The 18,414-nt window shown below is 64.3% G+C and overlaps 1 protein-coding gene across 1 annotated transcript in view; it reads left to right on the forward strand.

Moving 5' to 3' along the window:
- The first annotated feature begins 323 nt into the window (after positions 1-323).
- The window catches only part of NHERF2 (NHERF family PDZ scaffold protein 2), a 43,602-nt gene continuing 25,511 nt past the window's right edge, over positions 324-18,414 (forward strand). The window contains exons 1-2 of the mRNA XM_075436098.1: positions 324-610; positions 5,650-5,907. Of these exons, the coding sequence (XP_075292213.1) occupies positions 401-610; positions 5,650-5,907 (468 nt within the window). The 5' untranslated portion in view covers positions 324-400. The remainder of the gene's footprint in view (positions 611-5,649; positions 5,908-18,414) is intronic.

The following is an 18,414-nucleotide window of genomic DNA, read 5'->3' on the forward strand; positions in this document are numbered from 1 at the left end:
GCCGGTGTCAGGCCCGGACCCGGTGTCAGAGTCGGTCCCGGTCCCGGTCCCGGTCCCGATCCCGGTGCCCGTGCCAGTGCCGGTGTCAGGCCCGGACCCGGTGTCAGAGTCGGTCCCGGTCCCGGTCCCGGTCCCGATCCCGGTGCGGGTGCCAGCCCGGCCCCAGCTCCCCCCGCCCCGTCCCTCGGCCGGCCCCGTCCCGGGCTGCGGCTCCGCCCCGGCCCCGGCCCCGGCCCCGGCCCCGGCCCCGCCCGCCGCGCTCCCGGCGCCGCGGGGCAGCGCAGCATGGCCGCGGTGCGCAGAGCCCCGGCCCCGTCCCGCCCCGCGCCCGCCCCGCACCGCCCATAAAAGCGTCCCCGCGTCCTCCCAGCCGCCCCGCTCCGCTCCGCCCGGGCCGGCCATGGCCAAGGACCCGCCGAAGCCGCGGCTGTGCCGCATGCTGAAGGGCGAGGGCGGCTACGGCTTCCACCTGCACGGCGAGAAGGGCAAGAGCGGGCAGTTCATCCGCCGCGTGGAGCCGGGCTCGCCGGCCGAGGCGGCGGGGCTGCGCGCCGGGGACCGCGTCGTCGAGGTCAACGGGCTCAACGTCGAGCAGGAGACGCATCACCAGGTGCGGGCAGGGATGCGGGAACCCGGCCGCGGCACCCCCCAACCCAGCGCCCCGGCTCCCCCCCCCCCCCCATCGGCTCTGGGGGGGCTCCAGCCTCCGAGGGGTTGGGGGTTTTGCGGGGGGGGTCACCCACAACATCGCTGCTGGAGCATCCTCAGCCCGCCCGGTGGTGGTGGTCGCTGGGGTGGGGGTGGTGGGTGTCCATCCCCTCCCCAAAACCCGAGGCCTGGGCTGTGGGGGGGGGCTTTGCGGGCGTGGGATGCTGGGGTCCGCCGAGAGCGGTTGCGTGGCGCGGTCTTCGTCGCTGCTGGGGAATGGGGGGGCTGTAACCGTGACGGGGGGGGCTGTAACGGTGCAAAACGGGGAGAGCCCGAGGTGTTTCGGCGGGGGCAGGGCTCCGCTGCCTTATGCAATCCGCGGTGGGAAGGAGCGGGGAGACCCGGGCTTGGTTTCCGGCTCCGCAATGTGTTTTTTCGGGCGAGCTGCTCCCGCCGGTGCAGCCCGGAGCAATGAGGATGCCTCAAAATCTACTGATAGAGCTCTGCAGATGTGCAGCAGCTTGGCTGGCCGAAGCGAGATAGGGCTGGGGGGGGGTAATGGCTGTTAGACCGCGGCTGTGACTGGGGGGGGGTCCAGGCGAGCTGGTTCTGGGCTCCGTCATAGAAGCCGCACGCTTCAGGCCGTCTCATTTTTCTCCTTCTAAAACTAAAACTTGTGTTTGTCAAACAGCTCGGTCCGAAAAAACAAGCGGCGAGAGTCGAGCTGCCGAGACACGGAGCCGGGCAGCGGCACAAATGTGCCCGTTTGCCTCCCGGCTCCTGCGCTTCGGTGCTTTATTAACTGAAACCAGATGGCCGGCCCCCGCTGCCGGCGCTTTATCGGGGCAGAGCAGGGCTGCGCTGCCTCGCACAGCGCGTGGACCCAGCGGCGTTTCGGGGTGTGGGTCCCTGGGTTTCACCCGCCAGCGTTGATGTCGCTGGGCTGGAGGTGAGGCAGCACCTTCCAGGTGGCTCCGATGAAGCCTGGTGGACCCTTCCCATGGGCTCGGGGGGGGGGTTTCGGGGCTCATTGAGGCTGTTCTGGTGATCTGCGCCAGCTGTGTGGAAGTTAATGTTTGTCTTGAATGGGATTTCAAAACTCTGGAAGGAGGATCCATGCCTTTGATCTGGCTGGTGTTGCGTTGGAAGCCATCAGAGCTCCCTGCTGATGCTGGGATGGGCGATAGCGGAGCCGAGGCGGCCCGCTGTGCCTTTGAAATGTGCAGGGGTGTTCCAGGAGGTCAAGTGAAACGGAGGGAACGTTCCTGTCTTCCATTTTCTGCTGGCGGAGGCAGGGTTCAGCCCTGGCAGTCGCTCGCTGCTGCGGAGCAGGGAGTGGGACACTGTGTCCCGTTTGGGGAGCTCCCAGCCGTGCTGGGCTTCAGCGAGTGGGGGGAGCAGGAGCAGCCCTGCCCCGGGACGCCCGCTGCGGTCGCTGTGCCGCTTGCCTCAAAACAGCAAGAACCTCTTTCCCCCCCAAAAAAAATACCCATGCAGCTGTGTGGTGGGGAGGGCGATGACGTGGTGGGTCGGACCCTGGGTTCTACCAAGGTGTCAGAGCAACCGGTTGGCCACGGCCTCTCCTTGTGCTGCTGAGGTCCCCGACCTTGAGTAAGTAACGCTTCTCCGTGTGCCTCCGAAGCTGCGGTGGGACGGAGCCCGCAGCAAACAAGGCCTCGCTGTCTGGGTGTAACCGTGTTTCGAGCCGAAGCTGGCGGCATCTGTGTCTTTGTTCTCTGCTCCTTCCTGGCCTTACCCAAGGAGCGAAGGCAGAACGTGTTCTCGGGGCGTTTCACGTCTCGGATGCGATATGGCATCCTGGCTCCTCGCCCGGGCGGGCGGTGGGTGCGTGGGGCAGAGCGGTGGGCTCCTGCCCTCCCGCTGCGCCCGGCGCGAGGAAAGCCTCCGGCTCCTTGCTCTGAGTGCCCTGCACGGGCAGAGACATCTCTTTCAGGGCGGGAGGGATGAGCTGAGCCCTTCCTGGTGGCACCAGGAGTCTTCCTCCATTGTTTGGCAGGGGTGGAAGGGCTCGGGTGGGCTCTGCCGGCACGGTGCTGGTGTAGCCAGGGCTGAAAGTCTGCTTGGGTGGAGCTGCGGAAATTGCGGGGCTGGGACTGGTGCTGAGAAGGTCCCGAGGCACCAGGGGAGGTTGTGTCGCCTTCAGAAAGGCTGCGGGCTCCAGGCTGTGACCATGGCTCGGAAACGGGTAGGGTGCCGGGCGGGACCTCGCCGTGTGCCCGGCTGCTGCTTTGCCTTCTGCCCCGCTGCCCTGTCCTGGAAGCCACTTGCTGCCCGGGGAGTTTGTCACAAAGCCCCTTCTGCCTGTCCCCACTGATGGGGCGAGGGCAAGGGGCTGCTCTGTGCCCACTCTCCATCCCCGCGTGGCTCCGTGGCTGTTGGGGAGCTCCTACCCTGCAGCACCGGGGTGGTTTGGGGTGCTTCTGCCCTCCCTGCCTTTTGCTGTGGTCTGGAGGACCCTGCTCCCTGCCCAAGCTGCGGGGTCTGGGGGATGTCGCTGTGCGGGACCCACCATCTCCCTCCCGCCTGCTCGCCATTGCCGTCTGCATCTCCTGCCACCGCGTGTTGGCTGCTTGCTCCCAGGACCCCTGGGAGAACTGACCCCGCACGGATGCTGCCTTGCCGTTATCGGCAGCCCCCTGTGTGTGAATAGACCTGAGAGGGAGCAGAGGGGTCTTCTGGGGCGTGATGGAGCAGCACCCATCAGGCTGGTGACGGATGGGAGCCCTGGGCACGCTGCTGCCCGGCGCGGGGAGACGGAGGCTGCAGCAGAGTCCTTGGTCCAGGACGAGCAGCCTTGTCTGCAGCCCGTAAACTTCTTGTTGGTTGGGGTTTTTTTTCATTTGCAGATAGCAGCTCCCTTGACCTTGGATGCAGCTTGCAGGGGAGTAAATAAATGCTAGCTAATTGCACATTAGGCTCGTTTGTCGCTGGTAACCTTGGCGGGCTGCAGCGTGTCTGGCCAGCGTGACCTAGATCAGAGCGGGAGCCTGGTGAGAAAGCCCAGCGCTGCTTGGGGGGTTCCCCAGCACGCCTTGGGGGGGTCACGGCTCTGGGGTCTTCAGGGCCATGCCACGGCGGGGGATGGCTGCTGAGCAGCATCGCCAGCGATACCACCCCTCCTCCTCCTCCTTGGGATGAAGGCCTGTGCAGGGAGGAGGTGGCCCAGCAGAGCCAGCCCGATGTGGCTGTTGGTGGGGAGTCCAGCAGCAGTTTCCCTTTGCCCTTCTCCTGTGCATGTCCTGGACTTTCCCTGTTCCCACCACAGCCCGTCTTGGTGTGATTTACCCCCTGCCCGGCTTCTCCCGGCCGCGCCGGACACCACCGGCTCCTTTCAGAGCCTCTGCCAGTCGCCGATCCCCGCGGAGCAGCCGGCAGCGGCGGGACAATGGTCCCCATTCAGCGCTGCCAGGAGCTGGATCCCAGCAGGGACGGGGCCCATCTCCCGCTCCCGGTGCTGCTTTCCCTTATCGCTGCTGGGCCCTGGCACGGACGGGGATGAATGTGTGGATCGGGTTTGCTTGCGTGAATCCACCCCAGGCAGGGGGTAGTCGGCTACCGAGGGAGCACCCAGCGAAGGCAGCCCAGCATGGGTGCTCCGTGCCTCCCTGTGCACCCTGGCTCTCCACCCTGCCCTGGGTATGGGGCAGAAAGACACCCCAGATCAAGGCAGTGGAGAGAGTCCAGCGCAGGGCTACGAGGATGAGGAGGGGACTGGAGCATCTCTCCTGCGAGGAGAGGCTGAGGGAGCTGGGCTTGTTCAGCCTGGAGAAGAGAAGGCTGCGAGGGGACCTTAGAAATGCCTCTAAATATCTGCAGGGTGGGGGTCAGGAGGATGGGGCCAAGCTCTTTTCAGTGGTGCCCAGCGACAGGACAAGGGGCACTGGGCACAAACTGAAGCAGAGGAAGCTCCAGCTGAACTGGAGGAAGAACTTCTTCCCTCTGAGGGTGACGGAGCCCTGGCCCAGGCTGCCCAGGGAGGCTGTGGAGTCTCCTTCTCTGGAGATATTCCAGACCCGCCTGGACGCGGTGCTGTGCAGCCTGCTGTAGGTGACCCTGCTTGGGCAGGGGGTTGGGCTGGGTGACCCACAGAGGTCCCTGCCAGCCCCCAACATTCTGTGATTCTGAGCGAGATAGATGGCTTTGTGGGACAGGTTGCGTTGTCCCTCCGAGGGACAAAGCTGGGCAGCAGGGTCTCTGATGCTCGGGGGGGCAAGGGAGCAGCCTCTACCCGAGCAGAGTGGGTGATCCTGGGGGGTCTGTGCAGCTGCCCTGGGTTCACAGAATCACAGAATGGTAGGGATTGGAAGGGACCTCTGTGGGTCATCTAGTCCAACCCCCTGCCCAAGCAGGGTCACCTGCAGCAGGTTGTAGAGGACCTTGTCCAGGCAGGTCTGGAATATCTCCAGAGAAGGAGACTCCACAGCCTCCCTGGGCAGCCTGGGCCAGGGCTTCGTCACCCTCAGAGGGAAGAAGTTCTTCCTCGGGTTCAGCTGGAGCTTCCTGTGCCTCAGTTTGTGCCCATTGCCCCTTGTCCTGTTGCTGGGCACCACTGAAAAGAGTCTGGCCCCGTCCTCCTGACCCCCACCCTGCAGATATTTGTAGGCATTTCTAAGGTCCCCTCTCAGCCTTCTCTTCTCCAGGCTGAACAAGCCCAGCTCCCTCAGCCTCTCCTCGTAGGAGAGATGTTCCAGTCCCCTCCTCATCCTCGTAGCCCTCCTGGGTTGCAGGGTGTGGGGTGGGAAGAGCCATCGCCGTCATCGCCCGGGGCTGTGGGCAGCAGGCACTCCGTCCTGGGGTCCCCCAGAGCTGCGCCGTGCCCTTCCCTCCCATCTCTGGTGACTGGAAGTGACAGCAAACTTGTACCCTGCAGCAAGACCGAAGCTGGAGGAGAGCATGGGCGAGCTGGTGGTCCTTGGGTCCACCTCCTGCCACCCTGGAGAGGTCCCTGGGCTTCTGCTCACTTGTTCCTCTCCTTCCCAGGTCGTGCAGCGCATCAAGGCCGTGGAGACGGAGACCCGCTTGCTCGTGGTGGACAAGGAGACGGACGAGTACCTGTGCAGCCTGCGCCTGACCTGCACGGAGGAGATGGTGCACAGCGGGATCCTGCTCGGCTCCAGCATCTCGCCCGCCAAGTCGGTGGCCAGCGACAACGGGGAGGTCTGGAAGCCGCAGCTGGACCTGAGCGGGGCCGGCCTCCAGCGGCACTCGCACAGCTTCTCCTCCCATGGCAGCAGGAAGGTGAGGGCAGAGCTGGGGGGCACGCGGGGCTGGGGAGCGGGTGCGTCGCCCCGGGAGCACCTCTCTGTGCGAGCACGGCTGGCTTCCCGGCGGAGAAAAACCTTCTGTACGTGCACACCAGCTCTGGGCACCCCGCTGTGTCCCAGAGCGGTGGGTGAGCTGCTCCTTGGCCACGTTTGCTCTTGCTTGAAGCAGCATCCGCTGCGCTCCCCTCTCCTCGAGGGTCTCCCGAGCCGGGGGGGCTGCTGGGGGGTCGTCAGCCTTGGGGACGGGTGACCCAGCCTGGGTCTGGCTGCGTGGACCTGGGACACGGCGAAGCTGGGGCTCGTGAATGAGCTTCTCTCCCCTCCGTTATTTGCAGCAGGGAGGGAACATCTGGGGCGAACGTGTTCTCAGCTTTTTGCTGAAATGGGAAGGAAATTAGCTCTTTTTCAAGTGGCCTGGGTCTGGACTGCGATTTCGCAGTTAAGTGCCTTTTATTGGTAAACTCCTTTCCAAAAAGGAAAGAATTTTGGGGTGGAAAGCGTCCAATTTCCATGGCTGCCGTGCCGCTGGGGCTGGGCTGGCGGGGACGGCGCAGCCTTGTGCTCGCAGATAGCGGCGTTCGGTCCCGCCGCTGCCCTCGCTCGGGGTGCGACCGTGGCACGAGCGGTGCGGGTGTCGCGTGGCCGAGCCGGTGACTGTCACCTCTCTGCAGCCCCTTGTCCCCACCCTGCAGCCCCACCCCCCCCAGAATCACAGAATGGTAGGGGTTGGCAGGGACCTCTGTGGGTCACCCAGCCCAACCCCCTGCCCAAGCAGGGTCACCCAGAGCAGGCTGCACAGCACCGTGTCCAGGCGGGGCTGGAATATCTCCAGAGAAGGAGACTCCACAGCCTCCCTGGGCAGCCTGGGCCAGGGCTCCGTCACCCTCAGAGGGAAGAAGTTCTTCCTCGGGTTCAGCTGGAGCTTCCTCTGCTTCAGTTTGTGCCCATTGCCCCTTGTCCTGTCACTGGGCACCACTGGAAAGAGTCTGGCCCCATCCTCCTGACCCCCACCCTGCAGATATTTAGAGGCATTTCTAAGGTCCCCTCTCAGCCTTCTCTTCTCCAGGCTGAACAAGCCCAGTTCCCTCAACCTCTCCTTGTAGGGGAGATGCTCCAGTCCCCTCATCATCCTCGTAGCCCTTCACTGGACTCTCTCCAGTAGCTCTTCATCTTTCTTGATGCACCCCCGGTGCTTGCTGCTCTGTGCCCCTGGGTGTGGAGGGCTGATGCTCGACTGTCTCCTCCATCGCAGAGCTGCCGTAGTTGTGCTTCTCCTCCTCCTCCTCCTCCTCCTCCTCCTCGCCCGGGAGCTTGCAGGGGCTGTGGTGCCTGGTCGGCCACGGGCTGGTGGCTGGATTCTGGCCCAGAAGTGGCCGTGGGGCTGCCAGGAGGACACGGGTGGGAAGGTGGGGAAGGCGTCGTGTCCTCAGGAGCCCCCACAGAGTCACAGCCGAGGAAATTCCTGCGCGGAGATAAGGGGCGATGCTGGTGTGAGGCACGTGCGTCTCCGGCGATAAGGAGGGGGTCTCGCCCCCGGTCCTCCCCTCCAGAGCTGTTTGGCATCTTGCAGAGGAGGAAGCCCCCTTCCCTGGGGCAGGGTTGGAGGCAATATGTCTTTCTTTTTACTTATGGTGTGATTTGAAGCTGTTTGAAAGTCTGTGTGATGAGGATGGGTGCGTTTCCCCCGGGGGTTGGTCACCCCGGGGGTGGCCGGTGGGAGAGGAGCCGTTCCTGGGTGGGGGTGGCTGGGCACGGCCGGGGGCGGCTTTTCCAAGCTGGGGATTTCCTATCCTGTCTCTGTTTCGTTTGCTGGTTGCGATCCAGCAGTGTGTGCTGACGGGAAGTCAGGCGAAGGGAACGGGATGGTCCTTTCCGGCCTTTGGGTTTTGGCTCCTCCAAGGAGAGGGGGGGACAGGGACAGCCGGGCAGAGCTGGGGTGCGAGGAGGGGGAGAGGTGCCCGCGCTTCCCTCGGAGGGGCTGGGGGGCTTGGCCGGGGGGGCTTTGCCCCGGGGCAGCGTGGACGGGGCGTTTGGCGCTCGCTGTAGCGGAGCTGGCACTTGGTGATGCCCGAGCTGGACATTGGGGACGGATGCTGGGGTGATGCCCGCTGCGTGGGGCTGGGGACCAGGGCTGCTGAGCACGTCGGGCGTTGGCAGAGGCTTGGGTCGGCGGCTGGTTGCTCCTGCCTCCGTGGCCAGCAGCTCTTGGAAGAGCTGGGCACTGCAGGCTCTCCTGGCCGAGGTCACTTCTCCGTGCCAGGGCCATGAGGGACCCTGGCGTGAGCTCAGGGGTGGCCGGAGCAGCAGGACTCGCATCCTGCCCCTGTGCCTGGCAGTCCTGCCTGCTCCACGGTGGTACTCCCTGCTTCAGACTCTTGGTCTGGGTGGGGTGGCTCTCCTCCTAGGTCCACGATGGCTGGAGGCCAGGGGAGCGCTGGTGCAGCCCGGTTCCTGCAGCGCTCAGCCCTCCGGTGCCGTGTCCCTGCACGGGGCAGCTCTAGTCTGACCCTGAGTCCCCAGATCACCGGCGCCGGACCCTCGTGGGGTGCGCAGCTCCCGAGTGTGGCGGCTGTTTGGGGGAGATTTCTGTCCCTGCCGTGAAACCATGGCAGCTGGGGTCCAGCTGGAGACTTGCCCTCAGCTAGGCTTGGAGGGGACCAGGCTCCGTACTGGGGCAAACTGGGCTTGGGCTGGCAGCGCTTGGGTCTTTTGTGTAGCTTCCCTGGAGGTGTTTAGGGGAGGAGGAGAGGAGGCAGCTCTGTCCGCCCTGCAGACCCCCAGCCTGCCCCTGTGGGAAGCGGTGCCGATGCTCCGGGCTGCTCCCCATTTTTCTGAGCAGCGTTTGTTTATGCAAAGGCCGCGGTTTTCCTTGGTTTGAGGCCGGGTTGTTCAGCGCAGCCCGAAGCGACGAGCGGCTGAAACAAAGATGAGAGAAATCTGGCACCCGGGGTGGTGGGCAGCGGGGAGGCAATGCAGCAGGCAGGGTGGGCACAGCCCTGCCAGCTCCCCCCTCTGCTGCCCCTGTTTTATTTCGCAAGAGGAAAGACTCCCCCCCCTGTAGAGCTGCTGTGTGTGGGGAGGTCAACCCGCACCCCCGGTAGAGACCTGGTGTCCAGGACCTTGTGCTCCAGGAACCACGGTAATGCCGTGCATAATTCAGCGTGTATTTAAAATCAGGCTGCCTGCCCCGGGAGCAGGGTGGCAGGGCTGGCTGCCAGCAGTGGTACCCGTCCCTGGCACCCTGGGGACGCGTGTCCTGCGTGGCCGTGGTGGCACGGGGAGCCCCGTCCTGCCGTGCTGCATCCAGCTCCGTGCCTTGCCTGTGCTGCGGGGCTTTGCCTGCTCGCCACCAGCCCCACGCCGGGTCCCCCGGGAGGGGACGCAGCAGGGCCCGCGTCCCTGTGCCACGCGCTCCCTGTCCTAGCCATGTTCTCATGGCCACTGGGATGGTTTCTGCTTCTCCCTGGGGCTCTGACTCTGTATTGTGGGGAACCAAGTGTTGAGCCCCCGGGCTTTGGGGGGCAGTGGGAGGGCAGGGGGGGTCTCAGCGTGGTGGGGGCTGCGCTGGGTGCTGGGAAGTCACAGAATCACAGAATGGCAGGGGTTGGAAGGGACCTCTGCGGGTCATCTAGTCCAACCCTCCTGCCGAAGCAGGGTCACCTACAGTGTCCTGCTTTGATTGCCAAGGTGCCTTTGGGACAGTGGTGTGAGCCGGCAGTGGCTGTTAATTAAACACCTGGGCTAATGGCGTGTAGAAGGCGGGCGTGCTGCGGGGCTGAGCGGTGCTGCCGGCCGTGCCAGAGGTGTTGGGGTGCGCAGGCAGCGTGGCTGGGGGCTGGCAGGGCTGCCCCGGCTCCTGCTGCGCAGTGGGAGGGAGGTGCTGTTCCTGGGACCGCCGTCACGGCCACGCCGGGTCTGTGAGCCACGCTAGCCACGTCCTTGAGTTGCTGGCTTTCTCCAGGTGTGTTTGTAGGAGAAACAAGAACAGCGGTGAAACCACGGAGACGCGTTTGGGGTGATGTGATTCTGCTCCGTCGCTGCCCTGGTCACGCCGAAGCGCGGCTGCGGGGGGTGGGTGTGCGGAGGGACCTTTACCACCGGTGTTGATCTCTTGGAGAACTAACCCGCGTCTTGTAGCTGCTGGATTCGAGCAGCCCGTTGGGTCTGGGAGTTCTAACGTAGGGGAATTAGCTGCTGGTTGTTAATTGGCCTCCTCCAATTGATGGCATCACCTTAGCGTTGCTGCTGGCGAGCTACTGGAGAGAGTCCAGCGGAGGGCTACGAGGATGAGGAGGGGACTGGAGCATCTCTGCTACGAGGAGAGGCTGAGGGAGCTGGGCTTGTTCAGCCTGGAGAAGAGAAGGCTGAGAGGGGACCTTAGAAATGCCTCTAAATATCTGCAGGGTGGGGGTCAGGAGGACGGGGCCAGACTCTTTCCAGTGGTGCCCAGCGACAGGACAAGGGGCAACGGGCACAAACTGAAGCAGAGGAAGCTCCAGCTGAACCCGAGGAAGAACTTCTTCCCTCTGAGGGTGACGGAGCCCTGGCCCAGGCTGCCCAGGGAGGCTGTGGAGTCTCCTTCTCTGGAGATATTCCAGCCCCGCCTGGACGCGGTGCTGTGCAGCCTGCTCTGGGTGACCCTGCTTGGGCAGGGGGTTGGGCTGGGGGACCCACAGAGGTCCCTGCCAACCCCTGCCATGCTGGGATCCTGGGATTCGGTGAAGAGCTGCAGCAGGAGAATGGGAGTCCTTCTGCTGATACAGGGCATGGTGGCTGTCTGTCGCGACAGCAAGCAGGTGCTGAGCGTCCCCTGTGCCACCGGCCCGCGCTCGAGAGGAGCTGCGGTGCCTGCGGGCGGATGGGCCGTGTTCCCGAGGAGGATGGACGAGTGCCTGGGTGCCGGTCGGGACCCGCAGGTGTGGGGCCAGTGCTGATATCAAGGCACTAAATATTTATACTTCTGTTGGGCTCAGGAATAAGAGCTTTTGCTGTCGCAAATAAAACTCTGCCTTGCAACATCCTCAGCCGCCAGCTTTCTGCCCGAGCGCTGGGAGGGGGGTAACTTGGGACAGATGTTTCTGGAGAGCTTTGCCAACTGGGTGAAGGCCCAAAATGTGGGGCTTGTAGAATAACCACAGAGATGTAATAAAACCGAACATGAGCAGAAATGTCCACAGTAATTACGCCATTAAAAAAAAAAAAACACAACACACCACAAAAAATAAGCGCCTGGTTTAAATTAAAGCATTTCCCTGCAGCATCCCCTGCTCCCCGGCCTCCAGTTGAGGGGGGACCTGGGGGAGAGGGTGCTTGGGGAGGACAGCAGAGCTCGTTCCCTGGTACACCTAGGGTGAGGGTCCTGCTGTGCGGGCAGAGGCTTGGGGAAGCCCCCCGGCACGGAGCCCGAGGAGCTGCGGCCGTGTCCCTGCGGCTGTTTTGTGGATGCTGAAAGGGCGAAGTCGCAACGCCGCGGTGTGCGTGCCCGGTCAGGGCAGGGGTGCGTTGCTGCGCGTGCTCTGCGTTTCTCCCCTTGAAAAACGCTTTGCAGAGCCCGAGCCGCACCCGGAGCGTGGAGCTGCACCAGGGCTGCCGGGAGCTGGGGTCGCGGCTCTGCTGTGCCCGGCTGAGGGCATGGGGTGGGAGCGTGGCTTCCCACGTCCCTGCTGGGGAATGGGAAGGGGAGATGCCTACTGGGCAGCGGGGCCGGAGACCCCCTGCCTCCCCGCAAAGCGCGGCGTGGCAGTGGGCGCAGGGCTGCGTGGCGATGGCGAGGGGTCTGGCTGCTGCCGAGGAGCAGCACCGAAACCGGGCTGGCTGTTGGGATTAGCGCTGCGGTCCCATCCCATGGGAGCAGCTGGGCTGGCGTGCGGCGGGGAAGCCGGCAGCCCTGTGCCGGCGCTGACCCCGCTGCATTATTGATCGCGCCGGGCTCGCCGGCGTCGTGTGTCGCGGGGCTGGCAGGGTCCACGCCGGTGGGCTTGGAGCTGCTCCAGCTCGCAGCATCTGGGGGACGGAGATGAGGGCGCGTGGCAGCTGGAGCGGGGACAGCGGCAGGATGCTCCCCGTTGCCTGGTGGGGCCATGGGCTGGTGGCCCGTGCCCATCCAGGCTGTGAGATCAGGGCTCCACCATGGGCTTTGCTCTTTACCCTTCGCCGTAGGCTCAATGGACGACAAGAACTGATTTTTCAGACCACTGGTCCCTCTGACAGCCCAGCGCCGGGTTAGGAGGAGCAGGGTAAGACCGGTTTTCGCTCCGTTTCAGGAGCCGGTTGCAGCTCCGTCCCCCTGCCCGGTGCGCGGGCAGCTGGGAGCAGCGGGGTCTGCGCTGCTTGGGGGGGCTCAGTGTCCCGAAGCCTCGCAGGACCCTGCGCTGGGACCGGGGCAGCCCCAGCCTCGGTCCCCGTGTGCGTGGTCAGTCTGTTAACTTCTGATTTATTTTTTTTGCTGGTTTTTGGTACTGGTTTGGGTGCTGCGGGGATTGCTGGAGCCTCGGCTCGCGCTGCGGTGAGCCCACGGCGTTGTGCTGGGTGCTGCCGCAGCGCTCGGAGGCTCTGAGCCCCTGTCCTGCAGGATGCGACCCAGCTGCGAGACGGGACGCTTCCCCACGGAGCTGCGAGGTGAAGGAACCCCTGCGCTGCTCGCCGTGCCGCAGCGTGGCAGGGTCAGCCCTGGCTTCGGACCCCCCCGGGTCCCGCACGCTCGCATCCTCCCAGTGCTGTGGGGAGGGGGTTTGGGTGCAAAACGCTGCTTTTTGCGTGGATTGGGGCTGTGACCCATCACCCAAACACCCCGGACCTGTGGGTGGGCTGGAGGGAGGGGGCTGAGCGGGCATCCCCTGGCCGCAGCTCCCTGGCTCAGCTCGGTGCGGGCAGTGGGTCCCGCGGAGGAGCTGGGCTGGGGGGGGGTTATTTTTGTGCCAGGGCAGTGCAGGAAGCCCCTCCCGGGGAGGAGAGCATCCACCCCGCGGCAGAAACTTCCTCCGCTGCAATATTTTTAGTGAAACACAAAGCGGGTGGAAGGGAGCGGGAGGCAGGAGGCAGATTAGCATCGGGAGGAGCTGCGCCCTGCCAAGAGCCCTTTGTTCCCGGGGCCACGCGCTCCCAAGGGACGCCCGGTCATGCGAGGGGACAGCGGGGTCACCCCCGGGACCTGCCACCTCCCTGGGCGGGGGGCAGGAGTGTGGGGGGGGGCGTTTGCATCCCGGCTCGCTGCCTGGCTGCGGAGCGGTGACGCTGCTGACGCCGAGAGGTGCTGAGTGTGGTCCAGCTGGTGACTTCTTCCCGCTGAGGGTGACGGAGCCCTGGCCCAGGCTGCCCAGGGAGGCTGTGGAGTCTCCTTCTCTGGAGATATTCAAAGCCCACCTAGATGAGGTCCTGTGCAGCCTGCTCTGGGTGACCCTGCTTGGGCAGGGGGTTGGGCTGGGTGACCCCCAGAGGTCCCTGCCAACCCTGACCATTCTGTGATCCTGTGATGTTCCCTGCTGCATCCTCCAGTAATCAAAAGCTTGGTCCTCAAAATAATTTGAAAACTGATGTTAAACGGGAGCTGTTTGAGGTGCAGCTTGCTCGGGCGCAGCCGGTCCCGACCCCTCTGCTCGCAGCGATGCGCTCGGGCAGCTTGCTTTAATGGCAGCCCCGTGTACGAGCGGGCGCCTCGCCAGTGGCTTAATGGTTCTGTTCAAGAGTGAAAATATTAAATGGTTTCAAATAAATTAAAAACCTCCTGGCGTAATCGGGGCCTTCTGCGTGCGCGCTGGCGGCTGCGCAGAGCCTCTGCCGTGACTTTGCTCCGTCCCTCGGGGTTTCTCCGGGCTGGTTGGGCTCGTGGAGGAAACCTGAACACAACGTCGGGTGGGGTTTCTTGCCTGCTCTGACCCCAACACCTCAACCCACTCCGGAGGAGGGAGCACGCCACACGTCGCGGCTCTTCATCCAGGACTGTCCCTGGTGCCACGGTGCGGCGTGGCCGGGTGGAACACCCCCGGGTGCGTGACCCCCAAGCTGGTGCCGCTGTGGGTCTGGGTGAATCCCATCTGCTCCCCCCAGCCGCCCCGGGCACGGGGCTGCTCCCGCCCGGCGCTGCTCGTGGGGAGTGGAAACGGGGAGAAAAGGTTCTGTGCATATGGTGACTTACAGCGTGCGTTCCCGGGCCGGAGGGGACGAGGACGTCCAGCTGCCAGCCGGGCACGCCTGGCTTCCGAGCGAGGTTTGAACGATCTCCGCTTAATCCGCAGGGCAACATCCCTGCGCTGCTGGCAGCCCTGCCGGTGCGATGCGATGGCCGCGGCATCCCCGCTGTGCTCGTCGTTCCTGCCCTTCGGTCGGGGACACCGAGGCGGCGGGGTGGAGTGAGTTACCCAGCGCTGCTGGAGAACCTGGTGTACAAATCAACGTGTGAATCGAGCCGGTTTTGGCTGCCAGTCCTTGGCTCTGTCTCTAGGTACGGAGACTTTTACGGGCCATGGTCCTGGGAGACTCCAGGCTGGGCTAGGAGGGAGCGAGAAAATTAAACTCAATCAGCAAAGAGTTGCTCCAGATCCACAGGTCTCTATAAAGAAGGAATTAAAACCCAAGTTGTCAGCATAATTGTTCCTGGCAAGATCCATATCGTAATTTAATTTCATTACAGCTTTGGCTTGGACTCCAGAGTGTTTTGGATCCACTGCTGCGTGTGCTTGAACTGTCACCAGACTTGGGCTGGATTTTGTTGGCTGAATGTCTCTCTCTTCCCACTAAAGCCTTGCAAAAGGGTTTGTTACCGGGTACAAGAAGCTGGCAGTAGCTCCCTGCTAGCGGCGAGTCTCGAAAGCCAAATTGAAAAGCACTTTTATGAGCAAGGGGAAGGTGAGACAGACGCTTCCCCGTGGGCTCCGGTGCCGCAGTGGCGTGCAGGGCTGCCTTGCAGGTACCTGGGGCTGATGGTGAGGGGACTGGAGCATCTCCCCTACGAGGAGAGGTTGAGGGAACAGGGCTTGTTCAGCCTGGAGAAGAGAAGGCTGCGAGGGGACCTTATAAATGCCTACAAATATCTGAAGGGTGGGTGTCAGGAGGATGGGGCCAAGCTCTTTCCAGTGCTGCCCAGTGACAGGACAAGGGGCAACGGGCACAAACTGAGGCACAGGAAGTTCCGTCTGAACATGAGGAAGAACTTCTTCCCTCTGAGGGTGACGGAGCACTGGCACAGGCTGCCCAGGGAGGCTGTGGAGTCTCCTTCTCTGGAGATATTCAAGACCTGCCTGGACAAGGTCCTGTGCAGCCTGCTCTGGGTGACCCTGCTTGGGCAGGAGGGTTGGACTAGATGACCCACAGAGGTCCCTTCCAACCCCTACTATTCTGTGATTCTGTGGGGCTCTGGTGGGCGGGGGTCTGTCCCTCGGTGGGGTCTCAGCCCAGCACTGAGCCACGGCTGGGGGTGCTGGAGGAAGGAGCGGGACAGGGAGCAGCCGTGAGCCGGTGTCCGGATGTGGTCCTGGGCCCCTCCATCCCCATCTGCTGTAAACCCGGCTGGGTGAGGCTGGCTGCCAGCACAGACCCGGCAGGAGCCCCGCCGCTCGCCCCGTGGCTTTACAGGATTAGACCCTCTCACAGGGGCTGAGCCCGCTAACGGAACGAGCAGCACGAAGGCGGCGGGAGGGCTGAGCCCTCCGCTCCTGCCTTGGCCGGCTGCGCTGCAGGGTCCCCAGCAGCAATTCCCAAGCCCCGGCAGCTCCTGCTTTGCCGTGTCCGTGGGCGCCGTGGCCGGCACGGCCGGTGCTTCCCCTTCCTCGGGGCCGGCTCGCTCGCACCCGGCTGAGCCGTCCATCGCGAGCGGCCAAAGGCCAGCCCAGGTGAATCAGTTAATTCTGGCCCTGCGGTTGTTCACGGTTAGCAGGATTTAATTAAGACAAGCCCTAATTAGTACTAAGCGGGATGAATAGCCTGCCTGGAAGAGTTCCCTGCTCTTGTCTGGCAGCTGTGAACCAGCTCGGGGCTCGCAGCGGGAGGCTGTGGTGGAGGTGGGGTACGTGGCAGACCCCGTGTTGTGCTGGAGAGGGGCTCGGGGATAAAAATTCCCTCGTGCCGCTCCTTGAAGCGGCTGCTGGGTTTTGTCCGGCGCCTGGATCCATCTTTCGGTTCTGCAAGCGCCGTGCCGGGGCGGCTGCTTTCCCTGCAGCTTTCCGGTCCTCCGCAGCCCTTCCCCGGGCACGGGTCGCAGCGGGGACAGCGGCCTCGGGGTGCTCGGAGCCCCGCGACCAGCACCGGCGCGTGCCCGGCAGGAGCAGCCGGAGCCTGGCACCAGCTCGGGGGGTTGCGGTGGGAATTCCTCCCGCGCCGCGTGGGAGGTGGGCTTCGTCCTGGACCACCCGCCGCTGGGTGCTCTGGCAGAGCCGCCTCCGAGCACCCTTATCTGCCCCGGCATGGAGGTGCCGTTTGGCCACCGCGGCTGGAGATAAGCGCTGGCGGCTGGGAGGGTGCTGGGCTCCCCGCAGCCTTTGGCAAGGAAGGGGCGGCTTTTGTGGTCACCTCGTTATTCAGGAGCTGGGTTTGAAATGTCGTTTCTGTGCTGAGCATCGCAGCGGCGCGGGCTGAGCGAGCGAGCCCCGATGTTCGCCGATCGCGTCGGGTCTCGGTGCGATCGCGTGGTTTCCAGCGGCGTTGTGGGACGGAGCCGGCAGCGGCGTTTTGCGGTGGGAGGATGGAGTCGTGCGGAGGAGGCTGAGAGCCCCAGGCAGAGCTGCAGATTTTGGGTGCCGTGTCCCCATCGGCTCCGTGGGCAGGTTTTGTGCAGAAGCGTTGAGTTGTGGTTTTTTGGGTGGAGGGGGGTAGCTCATGCATCGAGCCGAGGGCTGGCAGGGAGGCCCCTCACTCCTGCTTTTCAGAAAATTGCACCCCTGCCTGTTTTACTGCAGGATTTTTAGCTACAAAAGGCCTTGCATTCGGTTACCCCCCAGCGCGGGTGCCACAGCGCTGGCTTTACTTTCGCTATGAGGAATGCAGGGGATGTTTGGAGCCCTCCCCCTGCCCCGTTTCCTCCAGCAAGCCGTGCCGCCCGGCCAAGACAAATATTGGGAGTAAACTGTTGAACTTCCCTGGTCCCGGCGCTCACACAGCAGCGCCTGTTCTCCCCCCGTCCCGGGGCAGGGGCCGGGCTGGGGAGATCACAGAATCACAGAATAGTAGGGGTTGGAAGGGACCTCTGAGGATCCCCCAGCCCAACCCCCTGCCCAAGCAGGGTCACCCAGAGCAGGCTGCACAGGACCTTGTCCAGGCGGGGCTGGAATATCTCCAGAGAAGGAGACTCCACAACCTCCCTGGGCAGCCTGTTCCAGGGCTCCGTCACCCTCAGAGCGACGTGTCCCCGCGCTGGGGACGCTCGGGGCAGCGGTGGTGGGAGCTGGAGGGCGTGCGGCAAGCGTGCTCTGCGGAGCCGAAGCACCTGTACCCAGCTCATCCTGCCCTGTGCACCCATCCCACAGAATCACAGAATGGTGGGGGTTGGAAGGGACCTCTGTGGGTCATCTAGTCCACCCGCCCCAGCCTGGGCACTGCGTGGGCTTGGTGGTGGAGCCTGGGGAAGGTCAGCCCCGAAGGGCCAGCACCGTGGCGTGCGTGGCCTCTCTCCCACCCTGTGTGTGCTTTATTGGGCTCTGCGAGTCTGAATATAGCACCCATGGCTTCTTCCTTTGGGGCTGGGGGAGGCTGCGGGGGCTCAGGACCAGGAGCTGTGTCCTCGCTGGCCCGTGGTGCAGAGCACAGGCTGCTCCGTCCCGCGTTGGACGTCTCGGCTAACGGCCGGCTTTCTGCAGGGCTGCAGGTTATTTACTGACCCGCTGGGGACTGCACCCCGTCCCCAAAAACCAGGCTCTCGGGGCAGCTCTCGGGTTGGTGCTGGGCTGTGGGACGCAGCAGGCAGGCAGCAGCTGTGGGACGCGGGGTCTGGTCCCTGCGCTGTGGGACGTGGGGTCTGGTCCATGGGACGCGGGGTCTGGTCCCTGGTCCGTGGGTCGCAGCGGACAGGCAGCAGCTGTGGGACGCGGGGTCTGGTCCGTGGGACGCGGGGTCTGGTCCCTGGTCCGTGGGTCACAGCGGGCAGGCAGCAGCTGTGGGACATGGGGTTTGGTTCCCTGGGACGTGGGATGTGGGGTTTGATTCCCTGGTCCGTAGGACGTGGGGTCTGGTCCCTGGTCCGTGGGGTTTGGTTCCGTGGGACGTGGGGTCTGGTCTGTGGGATGTGGGGTCTGGTCCCTGGGCCGTGGGTCGCAGCGGGCAGGCAGCAGCTGTGGGACATGGGGTTTGGTTCCCTGGAACGTGGGGTTTGATTCCCTGGTCCGTGGGACGTGGGGTTTGGTTCCCTGGTCCGTGGGATGTGGGGTTTGGTTCCGTGGGATGTGGGGTCTGGTCTCTGGTCTGTGGGACGTGGGGTCTGGTCCCTGGTTCGTGGGGTTTGGTTCCCTGGTCCGTGGGACGTGGGGTTTGGTTCCGTGGGACATGGGGTCTGGTC

Source organism: Opisthocomus hoazin, chromosome 15, assembly GCF_030867145.1.
Source record: "Opisthocomus hoazin isolate bOpiHoa1 chromosome 15, bOpiHoa1.hap1, whole genome shotgun sequence".
NCBI lineage: Eukaryota > Metazoa > Chordata > Aves > Opisthocomiformes > Opisthocomidae > Opisthocomus > Opisthocomus hoazin.